General features: G+C 39.0%; 2 protein-coding genes across 2 annotated transcripts; one reads left to right on the top strand and one right to left on the bottom strand.

Moving 5' to 3' along the window:
- Positions 1–465: 465 nt before the first annotated feature.
- LOC4340499 (cyclin-D3-1-like) lies at positions 466–2,722 on the bottom strand. The gene is made up of 6 exons (NM_001421445.1): positions 2,098–2,722; positions 1,822–1,908; positions 1,613–1,711; positions 1,315–1,516; positions 1,089–1,210; positions 466–910 (listed from the first exon to the last, which is right to left on the bottom strand). The coding sequence occupies exons 1-6, from the start codon at positions 2,392–2,394 to the stop codon at positions 689–691; spliced, it is 1,029 nt and encodes a 342-aa protein (NP_001408374.1). The 5' UTR covers positions 2,395–2,722; the 3' UTR covers positions 466–688.
- A 9,531-nt stretch (positions 2,723–12,253) lies between these two features.
- LOC4340498 (protein CURVATURE THYLAKOID 1A, chloroplastic) lies at positions 12,254–14,850 on the top strand. The gene is made up of 5 exons (XM_015787919.3): positions 12,254–12,481; positions 12,590–12,873; positions 14,240–14,344; positions 14,433–14,504; positions 14,611–14,850. The coding sequence occupies exons 1-5, from the start codon at positions 12,343–12,345 to the stop codon at positions 14,680–14,682; spliced, it is 672 nt and encodes a 223-aa protein (XP_015643405.1). The 5' UTR covers positions 12,254–12,342; the 3' UTR covers positions 14,683–14,850.
- Positions 14,851–15,202: the final 352 nt, after the last annotated feature.

The following is a 15,202-nucleotide window of genomic DNA, read 5'->3' as shown; positions in this document are numbered from 1 at the left end:
ATATGAAATGTACATGAGCATGATGGTAGTTGGATCAAGGCTTTTCTTATAGATTGCAATGTTTAACATTGCAATGTTCAACTACCGCAGTACTTAAGTACATGTAAAAAAAATACATTTTTAGAATTTCACATCTGGTTATATAGTATTATCCCGCCTATTGACCATTTCCAGACTGTTGCATTCACAGAGTTACTTAAATCAGGCTCCTAGAATCTTCAGCAAGAACATATAACTAGGAAAAAACATAATGTTTTAGGTAAAGTTATATAACAATTTGTGTGTCCGATTTCATTTTCAATGGGATATTTTATTCAGCAGGGCATAATGGATGCAAGTTAATCATGCTAAGCCATGTAGCATCAAGGATAATAACATATTGTGACAAATAAACTGAAAATGGACCAGTGAATAAGTGTGGGCAAATCCAGGACTAGAAAAGAAATCAATAGACACATTTTCTTTCTCAGATTGTTTCCTTTTCCTCTGTTTTTATATTTTCTTTAGAATCATCAAAGCATATCCATTCTCCAAGGTTCTCTCAAAAATGAATATGGAAGCATGAATGCGAAATAACAAGAGATTGCTCGTCTCTACAAAAACCTGTCCTAATGACCATGTTCTTGGGTCCATTAAAACAAATGGGTGAGCAACATACTTGAAGGCTACAAATGTACAACGAAAACAATCATCTGCAAATTCTCCTCCTTTTGCTTGACGCCGAGCTCTCATAATTTGTTGCAGGTGATCCAACAAAAGTGTCCTCACTTTGTTGGCTTATACATGCAGCTGCATCCAATACACCTATGGGGCTTTTTGGAATGGAGAAAACGGAGCCGGCTGATTGGCGCATAATGTTTCTCATAATAATCTTATCTTGAATCATTTCATAGCACCGTAATACCCTCTCCTACAACATTCAAGTAACATTCTATTAAAATTTGAAAAGCACCCGATCACAGATGAATGCCTCTTAATGCAAGCAAGACAAACTAACAGAGTTACTAAGAAATTAGTGTCATCCAACAAAAGACAGAATCTTTTGTCAGTTTAAGAACAGTGTATTGAAAGATCAAGAGATTCAGTACCTTCTTTAAATTTTTGTAACAAGTTGCCACCCTCTCAAACATGGAAGTTTCATGTTCCTCCAATGCTACTAGAGCTACACTGGCCGCGATCTCTGATGGTCTGAAAACCAAGAATTCAGCAACTGCAGACCAAAATTCCCAGATTTAAGAGTTCATCACCATAACAATCTATAATATTGATGGAGGCATGGAGTGGAACTACAAACATGTCTACCAAAATTCACACCTTTACATGTACTCAAGATGAGGTCAACTGAGCGTGAGAGTGCGGATGTGGACGGAGTATCATCATCATTGAACTTGTGAAGGTAATAATCGATAAATGAGCAAGCAGTCACAGCTTGCATCCTCCACTTTAGGGCATTAAGCACTGCAAGCTCCATCCTTTTTATGGTCCTAGTCTCAAACACATATTTTGCATCACACACCTACAAAACAGAAAATATCAAACTGAAAGAAATGAGAAAAGAAAAACTTTGATAGTATTTGTGCACAACTGTTGCATGTATGATAATTGATTTCACCTGCAAGTCCAAGGGGTGTGGAACAACGGTTTCCTCCATTTTTGCAGCCAAAGACAAGGAAGCTACTGCTAAGAGTTGTGTCATACAAGCCTCCTCTTGCTGAAACTCAGAATGCAATTGCTCCATGACTTGGCATTTATCTCAGAAGCATAAAAAAATCGAGTTTGTATGAAATACAGTAACAATGCAATGCAGAGAAAGATCTTTACAGGAAGATCGAACACGGAGAGGAACCGGTCCAGGTAGTTCACCGACAGGACTGCAGTCAAAGGCCCAAACTTATAAAGCTCATGTACCTGACAAGCAACAGTTTCAGTCAAATCGTATACAGGGCATGACAGGTAAACCAGCAAGAACCAAATCAAGAACAGGAGAACACAAAACAACGCAACAAAAGGGGACATTTTTACCGAAATGTATACCATCACATCTCATCCTGAATAGTACTAGCAAGGAGTGATGAAAAACAACGAACAGAAGCTCACCTTCCAAATCCAGTCAATGGCGTCGCTCCTGACGGCTACCAAATCGAGCCCATCAGGCTGCAGCAGAAGCCGCTGGAGGTAGCCCTCCATGGGGATGTGCTGCTGCTCCTCCCTCCCCAGGAGGGCCTCGATGCAATCATCGGATTGCAAGGGGAAATCCATCGACAAGTCCCCTAGAGAAGCATCAACCCCAACAACCCAAGAAATCTCCTCGCTCTCTTCGCCAAGATCAAGAATGGCGGTGTTGTCCTCCGCGCAAAGGAGGATTGATGCCGCAAAATCAAAGCTCGGTGCCATCCTAGATCACTCTTCAAGGTGCAAACTAGTAGCTAATCTCTAATCCACTACTTGGTAGAAGAAAGGAACTAATAAACTAGTAGCTAATCCACTATTATTTGGAAGAGGAAAGGACTAATCTTGTTCTACCACTAGTAAATTTTTCAGATTCTGTTGGTCTGTTTCGATTTGATGCTTCTCCTCCCCCTTCAAGCCTCCCCAGACTATTACTGCTTCTCTTCTTGGTATTATATAGGAGTACTACTTGAGAGCTAGAAAATGTTCTTAGCTTTCTCTTGTTCTTCTTGAAATGAGAGGAGGGGTGAGGAAGAGAAGGCGAGAAGGGGTCGAGAGGGTGCCTGGGTGAGAGGCACTGTATACAGACACAGTAGGGAGATGAGGGGGAGCCGGAGAGGCGGTCTCGTCTCCATTAGGTAAGCTTTTTTCTTTTTCTTTGGAACGGTGTGAGCTAGGTTTGCAGTAAATTTTGGTCCGTGTTTAGATGACCCTCAACTTCTAACTTTTTCATCATATCACATCATATCAAAAACTTTTCTATACACATAAACTTTCAACTTTTTTTCCAAACTACTAACTTTCTCCAAACTTCTTTTTTCTTCTTTTTTTTTTAAACTAAACACAGTCTGAATAGATTATGCTCTTAAATCAGAATATACTCTGAAAAAATAGATTTACCAAAAATTAAAGATATAAATAAATTTAGTTTGACGTGTCACACTTAAAAGTAAATTTCACAAAACAAAGCTTTAATAAAATTATCGCAAAACTATAGATTTAAGTCATAATATCATAAAATTATAGATTTATTATTTTAAAAAGCTATGAATTTAAGCCATTGTTTTGGGATACAATTTTGTCAGTAAATCGATGCTCCATCATTAGTGGCATCTTTCTTTTTTTATAAAACTAAAGATAGACAATTTATTCACAAAACTACATATTTTAAAAATCTATCGTGGTAATAGGTGTACGGATAGCATATCTAAAATCTATAGTTTTGTAGAAAAAAAAAGACAACACCAAATCCATAGTTTTGATGTACAGTAACTTAAATATGTAATTTTGTAATATTATAGCTTAGATATGTAGTTTTAGGATGATTTTGTTAAAGTGTATGTAGTTTTATAAAATTTACTTTGTTTTTTATGATAGGAAGGAAAGAAAAAAGGAAGGATGCGTCTAATACAGCTTAATACTATGCCTTACAATCATTATGTATATTATCTGTAAGGTCAAATCAGTAATTATGTGAAGTGATCGAACACGGGTCAAATATGGATTTTCTCGTAGGTTTTTTATGATGAAACTAGTCCACCTAAGTTTAAGTCTTAGACTTGATACGTACGCTCGTATTTACGGCTAATTATTATTTCGGTGATAGATAACATACCCATCGATACGAGATAGTCATGATGACTTCGTGAATTTTAAGATATATCGATTCAGTTTTTATTTTAAAAGTCTTGTCGTGTTCGTAACAGTGTCAAATAAAATCGCAGAACTATAAAAACTTTCTTGATGAAATTCTTTTGCATATACAACAAGTATAGTGGGAAAGAAAAGGAAAATTAGGAGATAAAAGATGAAAGAGGGATCTCGGACTATTTTTTTCCTTGAAGGGCGGATCCTTTGTAAGCACGGCATTTGTTCGTGTTTTGTGCGTGTCTTGTGGTAAACTTGTTCAATATACTAGCGTGCTTACTTTGTTCCAAAATATTGATGTAGGTTACATGTGTATTAGTGCACAGTATTCGTGTTTAATAGTACTGCTTGTGAACAAAGAATCCAGTCTCAGCATGCATCGTTGGCACTTTCCGGCCAAAAAGACTTGCAATTTATTGTACTACTCTTTACCGGCAACCTGCAAAGCAATTAAAATGGATTAATAGGTAGGCTTTGACCAAGCGTGCTAGGGATCTATTTGGCACACATCTGCAGTTTCATTTTTTTAGCTGAAGCCCAACTAAATTATTCCGATATTTTATAGAAAGAGTGAAACTTGTTAGAGTGTTCTTACAAAATAAATTAAAGAGGTAGAGTTGGTTTTAGAGTTTAGACAGTTCCACAACTCCACTTCAAATCCAACTTTTAATGTTAAATTTAGAAGTTGGAGACCTTCCAAATAGGCCTTAGGGTGTTGAAGACAAAAGGATCGAAATTCATGTAAATTTCAAAGGAATTTGAATTGTCTTAAAAATAATTGTTGCAAAAGTTCTATAAGTTCCAAAAAAAGTGGACTTAACATTAGCTCACTAGTCACTACTCACTACCTATGAAGAAGAAAATGAGAAAAATAAATAAAAATAGGTCACCAAGTTGAAGCTGTAGTTTAATTCTCCCTTTATCCCAAAATATACCCCCTCAACCAGAGTTTGATCATCACTAATTAAGCAAGAGACACCGAGACCAAACACCAAAGCATCCATCATTCTAAAATCAATCCTCATCAATCAAGGTGCTTCTTCGCTGTGTATCCAACTGAAATTAATTTACACTTTAAATATTGCATGGGTTGAACCAATAGAAAAAAATTGGTTGGTTGTATGCTTGCATGATATTTCACAATGCACATTTACAGTTTGCACAAATAAAAAAAACATATTGTATATGATGATCATTTTGAGAAAACCTAAAAAATCTTAGGTGATGATATAACTTAGATAAAAATAAATGAGACAAAACCACCACTAACACAAATACCAATAAATAATTATTACCACATCAAATATCATTTGGATCACCTCAATAAATACAATACATGTACCCGATAGAATTAAAGATACTAAAGGTTGGGAATTTAAAAACAAATTTAAGGAAAAGGGAGGTGGTGATTAATTACATGTATACGCCTTATATTATGAAATGTAGAAAAAATGATTGTCTTATATTTTGGGATGAAAATAACTACCACCAGTGTTGTATGGTATAGCTCAGCCAAGTTCAAGCCTTTAGACTTGATGTGAATATTGTATTTACAACTAATTATTATTCTATGATAGATAATACACTCGTTAATAGATCTCAAAACATATCAGCCATTCTTTCAAATGTGCACACGCTCAAAACGTCCTTGTGATAAATTTATCAATCTCATAGGTTGAATCTTCTCTCGAAGATGAGCTTATTTATACTCTTCCACAATATAAGAGATTTTGAGTTTTTGCTTGCAACGTTTGACCACTCGTCTTATTCAAATTTTTTTTCCAAATATAAAAAATGAAAAGTTGTGTTTAAAGTACTGTAGATAATAAAATAAGTTACAAATAAAATAAATAATAATTTTAAAAAATTTTAAATAAGACGAGTGGTCAAATATTGTAAGAAAAACCTCAAAATCCCTTATATTATAGGACAGAGAGAATATGTTTTTGTATTGAGTTTTTTCTTAAAAGAAGATATTAATGACCGTTGATGGCACTGGTATGCAAAAGGCAAATGACAATCCCACGTGGGCAGTTTGGTCATTGCATCATCTCCATGTGGTAGGCCTGCGATTCGCACCTTGCAGAGCTCACTGCACGGTCTTCTGGCTCCAGTACATTTCTTTTTCTTCTGAGCGGTCAAAGTGAGCGGTTTTCAAGCTAGCCCTCGTCGATTTCACCGAGACGATGGAGAAAGATGATAAGGCAATGCGGCCAAAGGAGGAAGCCTTTCGTGCAGAGAGGACCGGATGAGGGTAAAAATAGCGCGGACAATATCTGCCGACCATTTGGATTTTGAAATTTGTCCCTATGGATTGTTCCCGAGTTTGATGTTTATCCATGTTCGAGATTTTTGTTGAGAATTTGTGACATATAATGTTGAAAGAATTGTATCTCCGAGACGAAAACTGTTGGAAAACTTCCATTTATTTTTCTCGGAAACCGAAATAGAACGGCACATGTTAGATTTTGAAAAAATGAAATGATCGGATTGGAAACATACCGATGTCGGTCAGAATCTTAAAATTCATATTGGAAAATAAAATGTAACATCATATGTTTAACTATGTATGGCCTTATAACTAGAGTGGATTACGAGCCAACTCAGCTCAACTCGTTAATGAGAAAGACTAGCTCAGCTCGTGTCGTGAGTTGGCTCGTTAACAAGTTATATCTCTTTTATATCATATTATTAAGAAAAAATTATAAAACTAACCTTAACTTTAATCGTATGTTCACCTACCACCTTAAACTTTGAAACCGGATATCCAACCCCCTCGAACTGTACAGTAACATTCATATTGCACCCTAAGGTGGTTTTGAAACTGAGATAATCCATGAAATACCATTGACAAGCGTCTAAGTCCCAGAAATATCATCGACATGTGTGAGTTCCAAGAAATGTTATTGTACAAACAATTTTATCCCAAAAATGCCATTCCCGTTAGGGTTCCGTCCATTCTGCGCCATTAAGTTCTATAGTATGAACAGTGTATTTAACGGCGTGGAATGGATAGAACCCTAACGACGATGGTATTTTTGGGACAAAATCGTTTGTATGATCCATTTCTTGGAATTCACACTTGTCAATGACATTTCTGGGACTTAGATGCTTGTCAATGACATTTCATAGATTATCTCTTTGAAAATTGGTTTCATCTAATTTGCATATATGTTTGTTAGATTTGACTATGTGACATCTGCATTGGATATATATGTTAAACTCTCCAAAAGAGGTTCTCAAAAAGATTGATTACTATAGATCACGTTTCTTTTGGTAAGACGATGATCATAAGAAGAAGTATAGACTCACAAGATGGGATATGATTTGTCAACCCAAAGATCAGGGTGGTCTTGGAGTTCATAATTTAGAAATTCAAAATCAATGTCTTTTGAGTGAGTGGCTATTTAAGTTAATAAATGAGCAAGGTGTTTGGCAAGATTCGTTGAAAAGGAAATATTTTAATAATCAATCTTTAACCCAAGTTGAGAGGAAATATGGAGATTCCCATTTTTGGTCGGATCTTATGAAAGTTAAGTATTCGTTCCTAACTATGGGTTCCTGGATTGTGAATAATGGTGAACAAGTCAGATTTTAGGAGGATAAATGGGTTGGTAACCATTCCTTTAAATATAGGTATCCATCTTTATATGCTATAGTTTGAGGGAGAAACTCCTCGGTTGCAAATGCTATGCATTCTGTTCCTTTAAATGTTTCTTTTAGGAGAGTTTTAGTAGGGCAGAACTTGACTAATTGGCATAACTTTTGTGCTTCAATTGTGCAAATCCATTTGACAGAAAACAATGATTTTTTTAGATGGAATCTTCATCAAAATGGTCAATTCTCGGTTCGTTCTATGTACTTAGCTTTAATTAATAATGGCTACATTGAGAGGAATAAGTTTAATTGGAAACTTAAAATGCCTCTTAAGATTAAGATTTTTATGTGGTACCTGCTTAAAGGTGTTGTCTTAACAAATGATAACTTGGTTAGAAGGAATTGGCATGGTAATTTGAAATGTTGCTTCTGTATGAAAAACGAGACTATCCAACATTTATTTATGGAATGTCATTATGCAAAATTTGTTTGGAGAGCATTACAATTTTTTTTCTGGTTTAAATATTCCACATAGTATATCTCATATTTTTTTAGAATTGGTTCGTAGGGATTGATAAAAAAACCAGTAAACTTATTCTGGTAGGAGCTTCCGCTATATGTTGGGTTCTATGGTTGAGTAGAAATAATATGGTTTTTGATAAATCACCATCTATATCTTATATGCAGGTTCTTTTCAGGGCAACACACTGGCTCCGGTCCTGGGCACAACTACAAAAGTGTGAATAAGATATCAAGTTAATAAAAGCTGCATGTCGTAATCTTAAGTCAACGGTTATGCAGTTTTTTGCCAACTTCGGATGAAAATTTACAAATAGAATTCAATAATGTTATGATCTTTTCTTGCATTGGTTTTTAGTACTTAGTGTATGTTCCTATCCTTTTAGGCATGTGTTTTTATGACTTTTTTTGTCATGCGTTTTTATTTGTATGAATTGGTGTAATAATTGGTTGTAGCTCATTGAGCAAAGACTGGGATTCTATTCAATTATCTAAAAAAATATATGTTAAACTCTCCACCTAATTCTTTCGTTATTACCCCTTCTTTTTGCTCTCGCTTACATAAGAATGTTGATATAGTACCAGTATGATATTACTACATAGTATAAATTTGTGGTCAATGATTAACGATATGTGAACAAGCCATATTAGTTATTCAAAACCGTTGATTCAAGTTCCCAGATACACAAAAACACTATCCAAAACCGTTGATAAAATGGTATTGCAAAGTTTAGATGATTGGTTATCCAGTTTTAAAGTTTAGGGTGCTAGAGGGATTTTGACCGATAGGTTAAGGGGGTATGGACTTGTTCCTATTAATAATTTCAAATTTACTATTTTATCACAAATTAACATAATAATAAACACTGACTAATAAAGAACTCACTAAATATGAATAGTTTTGTCGTAATTAAAAGACTAAGCACTAGTTAAGAAGCACTATCTTGTAGTAACGAGCTAAACAATCAACTCGCGGGCTAGCTCGGCTCGACTTATTAAAACTATGAATCCGAACCGATCCGAGTTGAGCTTGATACAAGCCTATCTGAGCCACGAGCTTCGATTTCTTGTCCACCCTTACATAGAGCGTCATCCTCCATACAAACAAATCACATAAGTATAGTCACACTACATAGCTATATAATGAATTGAGAAAGCGACGCGTGAAAAGGAAACAACGTAACGCAGTGACTTGAGGAGGCGGCCAAGGGTCTCACAGGCGGATAGTCGGAGAGATGGAGAGAGACAACGACGAGCACAGCGCCCCCAACCCCAACCAGGTTAGGATCATGAGCATAGTAAAGATACAGGGTGAACTGATGGTTGAATCGAAAAAAAGAAATCCAAACCAGCCACCTTTGCGGCTGGTTCTATGAAAATCATGCACTATTAAGTAAGGCCATATTTGTTTCAGCATAAGATTATTGTGATCTAGATTACTGTAAACTGGATTGTAATAAGCCGACATAAAATAAGTTTGTTGTTTGTTTATCTGGATTATTAGTTGTTTGCTAGTTGTTAGTTACCCAATAATCTTAAAAAACACCTTTAGAGTGGATTACCAATTATAGGGGGTGTTTGAGAGAGGGACTTTAGTCCAAAGACTTATTTTTTGGAGAGAGGGACTAAAGTTTAGTCCCTCACTCCCAAACACCCCTATAGTAATATGACTTATAGATTGTAATAATCTATCATAATAAACTATCAGTTTGTTTAATTTCAGGTTACTCGTAATAATCTAGATTATAATAATTCTAAGTTGGATAAAAAGGGCCTAAGTTGAAATCCCTAAATAACATGCATAGAAATTTTGTAGAGCTTCTACAGAAATTAGTTGAATTCCGACAAAAATCATGTATTAATCCAAGCAAAGCCTCTGTTTTCGCTGTTTTACTTCCAGTCGTCCGTACAATTCATTTACTGTAGCTTCTGTACGGAGTAGGTAGAAACACATAGCGTGGTACAGAGTTCAGAGTTTCAGCGGTGATCGTTCAGACAATTGATGCCAGTGCTACACACAATTTGACCTGCAGGACCTGCAGACTGCAGCTCATCGCCCAGTGCCTGAGGACTCAGGTCATGGAGATGCATGCAAAAGCCGAGACTTGCTTGCAACAAGTTGGGGTACTGTTTGTGGCATACTCATACTAAGATCTCTAGACTTGATTAGATTAGCCTTAAATTTCGTATGGTTGTGTGAGTGAACTTGCGATCTCTAGTATTGCCCTGTTGTGAACTTGCGATTATATGGGTCGAGAAGGTGAGGCCAGTGAAGTGAAGATGGTCTTCACTTCTCGGTGAAGATAGGAATGGCTAAATGGAAAACGAGTCCGATCACAAAATCTAAACATTGGGTCGTTCTGGTGCCCGACCGACTATTTGGTACCTCTTGAAGCCAATGCCTTTGCCAAATCAATACGAATTATACTATCTTACTAAAATATTGACGAATAAATTAATAGAAAGGGAAACTATAATAGCCCGTACTATTGATGGTGTGTGGGCGGCAGCCTTCAAACAAAAGTTACCTCATGAAGAGAGTATATCTCAACTGGTTATTGTAAGTTTGTAACTGAATTACTGGCATATATGGCGGGGAACACGGTCTATGCACGTAAGTTTTTTCGTGTATATCACAAACAATTCTAGAAAAATTTTATTACTTTTAGTGGCATTACATCTATATGTAAAATTTTATTTTCAAATTCATTATATATATGAAAAAAAAAACAAAATTCTAACATATTTATATTATTAAAACTATAATATTTTTTACGGCTAATATAATAAATTTGAGCTAAGACTTTACATAAAGTGTAATTTTATTCGACGCGGATATAAAATATATATTTTTAGATTTTTTTTATGAAAATTTGTTAGCTGACATGGTGTGTACGTATTCGTACATATGATATATCCCTGCATAGTGTGTGTCTTAGACTCTTTGTTCCACTAGTATTCGTTTAAAAAAGTAAAGGAAAAAAGTATACCGAAGATCCCTCTACTTGTCATCGAGTTATAAATTCATCCTCCAACCGTATAAAACTAGATATTCGGTGTCCCTTAACTTATCAAAACCGGTCAGAATAGGTCCTTCGGTGGTTTTAGCCTCGCTTTTAGCCTATGTGGCGGCTGATTCAGCGTGGGACCCACATAGACCCCACATGTCAGGATGCTAGGTCAATCTCTCTCCCTTTCTCCTCTCTCTCTCTCACACTTTCCTTCTCCTCATCCGATGCCACGAGGAGGGCAGCGCCGCGACGACGGCCGACGACGGCACGGTGGCGGAGAAGCTCATACTCTTAGTGATGCCGCTGCCGCCGAGGAGGAGGAGGTGAGGCGAGAGCCCAGGGGTGGTGGGCACGTCGTCCATGCCGAACTGGGTGCTCTCGTCATCGAAGTGGTGGTGCTTTGCGAGGGGATGTGCCAGCGGTGGTGGTGGAGGAGGCGAAGTGATGTACTCCAGCATGTGAAGCGGCGGCGTCGGCGGGCTCATGGTGGCGGAGTAGCGGCGTCAGTGGGTGAGCACGACTGCGGAGAGGCGGCGTAAGCAGGTGAGAGCGGCGGCGACGGCGGGCGAGTGCGGCGGCGGCGAGCGAGTGCGGCTGCGGATGGGGAGAGGCGGACGCCGACGACTCCGCAGCGCTCGGCTTTGTCGTCGGCGGCGGCTCCGGGCACGGGCGGAGCAAGGCGGGGAACGCGGAGCAGAAGGGCGGGTGAGCGGCGGCTCCGAGCGGCAACCATCTCCGAGAGACGGGCTCCTCCCCTGTCGGCTGCTGGCCGCCGGCGCCCATCGCTGCGGCGCCCGGCCCCGCCTCCACCTCCGTGCCCACCTCATGTCGCGCGTCATGGAGACAGACACCTCGTCAGCGTGGTTCCTAGGCTCGTCGCTCCGTGTCGACGCACTCGTCCAGGAGGGCTTCTCGGCGCCGTCGACATAGCAACCTGATAAGAGTGAGAGAGAGAGGGTGCTGACATGGCATCCTGACATGTGGGTCCCATGCTGACTCAGCCGCCACGTAGAATAAAACCGGTGTCAAAACCACCAAAGGATCTAGATTGAACGGTTTTTAAGTTGGGAGATGTCATATGTCTGTTTTTGTGGTTGGGGGACGATTTTGTAACTCAATGACAAGTTAAGGGATCTTGGGTGTACTTTCTCAAAAAAAAAAAAGAGCCCAAATATGCCTCTCTCAGACCAGGCCGTCGTATATACGAGCCCACCCCCACAGAGTCCATTTCAAACCCCCAACGTCCAAACCTAACGGAACGGATCGGCGAATCCCATCAAGATAACTCTCCCACATCCTCGGCGCGAGACGTGAACGAAACGTCCCAAGCCTACCGCCGCCGCGAGGATCTCTCGAATCGCGCAACTCACAGCAGAGGGAGAGGAAGAAGCCGAGCGCCATGGACGCCCTCGTCTGCACCAACGCCTTCGCCACCGCCATCGCCGCCGGCAGGTTTCCCCTCCCGCGAGGCCGCTCGCCCCCGTACGCCGCGGCAGCCGTCCCCGCCCTCCGCTCCCGCCGCTGCCTCCCGACTCGAGGTCCGGGTTCTCGAAGGCAAAATCGATCGGGTTTATCGGAGGTTTTTTTTTTTTTGCGTGAATCCTGACGGGCATTTTGTGTCGTCTTTCATCGGTGTGTTTGTCCAGGGCTGCTACGCCTGCGCTGCGCCAGGGGGGTGGATTGGACTGATCCGTCGTTCGTGGCAGTCGCGGAGAAGCCCGACGCGGGGGCGGAGGCATGGAAGGCGCTCGCATCCGCGGGCGGCGGTGGCATCGAGGAGGAGGAGGATGGCCCGTTTGAGGCGATCAACGGTGATGGAGGATACTCGGTGGAGGAGTCTGTGGTCTTGCCGCCATTCGAGCAGAGCTTGGTGGCGGCGGTGGCGGACAGTGTCGAGGACGATGCGCTCAGTCAGGCGCTCAGCTCTAAGGTAGCTTTACTGTTTTGCACGTAACCCGTTTGTTCTATTGCGTCTAATTACTTAATTTATTAGTATGTGATTCTGTTTATGTGGGATGGTGGATTTGAGGTAGAATTGGATGTAGCTAGACTAAATCAAAACACTAAGTTTGATGTTTATGTCGAAGTGAATTAATGTGATTGGGAATAAGTAGAAATAGAAAGGTAAATTGTTATGCTGGCCTGACATGGTAAGATATGAACAATTTAACCTTTTCTAAGATCCTTATGAGAACAGCTCTCTGGTCTCTGCACATGTATTACTTTTTACAGGCTCTATTAATACTTTGGCGTGGCCTTTTTTTTTTGCGAGTTTGGCATGCCAATTTAAGATTAAAGTAGATTGCTTATATTCAGGGTTAAACTATATCGACAAATCAATGAAGGCAAAGTGCTACATTGTGATGTGTAGGATTTTTGTGATAGATTTTGATGTTCCAGTATGTTCTGACCTTGGCAAGTTGGCATGTTTATCTAAACCGTAGTTCAGGTGCAGAAATACAATGCTATATCTTCAGTACTGTTGTCAGGCCTTGCAGAGTAGAATCCAGAATAATCTGAGTGTCACTGGTAAATCTACACATACGTAATGTGAAATGTGACATAGGCTGACTGATGAGTTCATTCCCTTAGAGCTGTTTGGTTTGAGGAATTAAACCATCTAGGATGACTGGTCCATCATGGCATGGGGTCATTACTCCAATTCGGTGGGATGACTCCATTCCTCATCTGCTCTTTACTTAGTTTGTACCACCTCCGTTTCAGTTTATAAGACTTTCTAACATTGCCCAAATTCGTATAGATGTTAATGAATCTAGGCGCACATATATGTTTAGATTCATTAACATACATATGAATGTGGACAATGCTAGAAAGTCTTATAATATGAAACGGAGGAAGTACTTTTGAGGGATTAGGTGATGATGGGTAAACCTATTCCATTCATCAAAACAAACAAACTATTAAGGATCAAGTGGTCAATTGACCATCTCATTCCTCAATCTGAACAGCCTGGTGTGTTAGTACCTTGAGTACTTCTTTATGCATTCTAGCTCAAATTTGAACTTACAGTGCATTTTTTATGTCTGAAAGATCCAGACATTGTCTTCCGCATTGCCCCTTCTCTTTGCTCTCCATCCTAAGATTCTGCATATAAAGCTAATCTCTTACCAACTGCAACTGCTTGACCTGCACTTCATTTGCAGAAAGATGTCAATGCGGTTTTGTTATGTAGCTTTCCTAGTCCATGTACATGAATTCCCAGTTTTTATGGTGTCCTTATATCTATTTTGAATGTTCTTGTGGAACCCCTGACTTGGGTTATTTGGTTATTCCAGTTGGATTTCAAGGAGACGTCTACTTTTGTCATGTATGGCAGTGGTGCTTTCATTGCCGGATGGATTTTGTCTGCTGTTGTTTCAGCAATTGATTCCATTCCCTTGGTCAGTGACTATTAAATATATTAAGCAAATGAACAATTCTATCTATTATTGTCATAGAACCTGAAACAGATTATCATCTTCTTTGCAGTTCCCAAAGATACTGCAAATTGTAGGCCTTGGCTACACAATTTGGTTCAGCACACGGTATCTTCTTTTCAAGGTGCGTGCACTGATTGTAGAACCAGCCCACATGTGAAAAAAATGTTTTTTTTTTCTGCTCTGTCCAATGTTTAATGATTTCAACATTGTGCTTACTATTTTTGCAGGAAAACAGAGATGAACTGTTTGTTAAAGTTGATGATCTCAAAAGGAAAATTACTGGGTATGGTGATGAATAATGTGTTAGAATGAGGCTGGACTTTAGTTTCGTCTTGTGTTTAGTTAGATTTTTTTTATCATGCTACAAAATTGCAATGCCTGTGCAATTATATGTATTGTTATCGGCTATTTGTAATGAATGAATATTCTTTGCCAACAAATCGAGCAGTCATCTGCTGTTTTGAATAGTGAAATGGTCGGTCCCTCCTTTTTTATGACGTGCATACCATTTTATAAACCTAAAGTTAACTAGGTAAACGTATAGGTGTTATGCAAGATGGCACCAATAGATTCATATCTTAAAGTGCTTTTATAAGATAATATAATGTAGATTCATATTCTAGATTTTGTTGTTATTAACAATAGGGATAAGTCTATTTTACATCCCTAAACTTTTGTGTTCGTCTAAAATACACCCCCTAACTTCGAAATCGGGTATTTTGCACCCCTTAACTTTCAATACCATGCAGTTTACCCCTCGGACGGTTTGTAACATGGTTTTGGCGCTGATATGGCAATCTACTCGGCATTAGGAATATA

The sequence above is a fragment of the Oryza sativa genome, chromosome 6 (genome assembly GCF_034140825.1).
Source record: "Oryza sativa Japonica Group chromosome 6, ASM3414082v1".
Classification (NCBI taxonomy): Eukaryota; Viridiplantae; Streptophyta; class Magnoliopsida; order Poales; family Poaceae; genus Oryza; species Oryza sativa.
The sequence above is the reverse complement of the archived record's forward strand: the minus strand, read 5'-3'. Positions and strand labels throughout refer to the sequence as shown.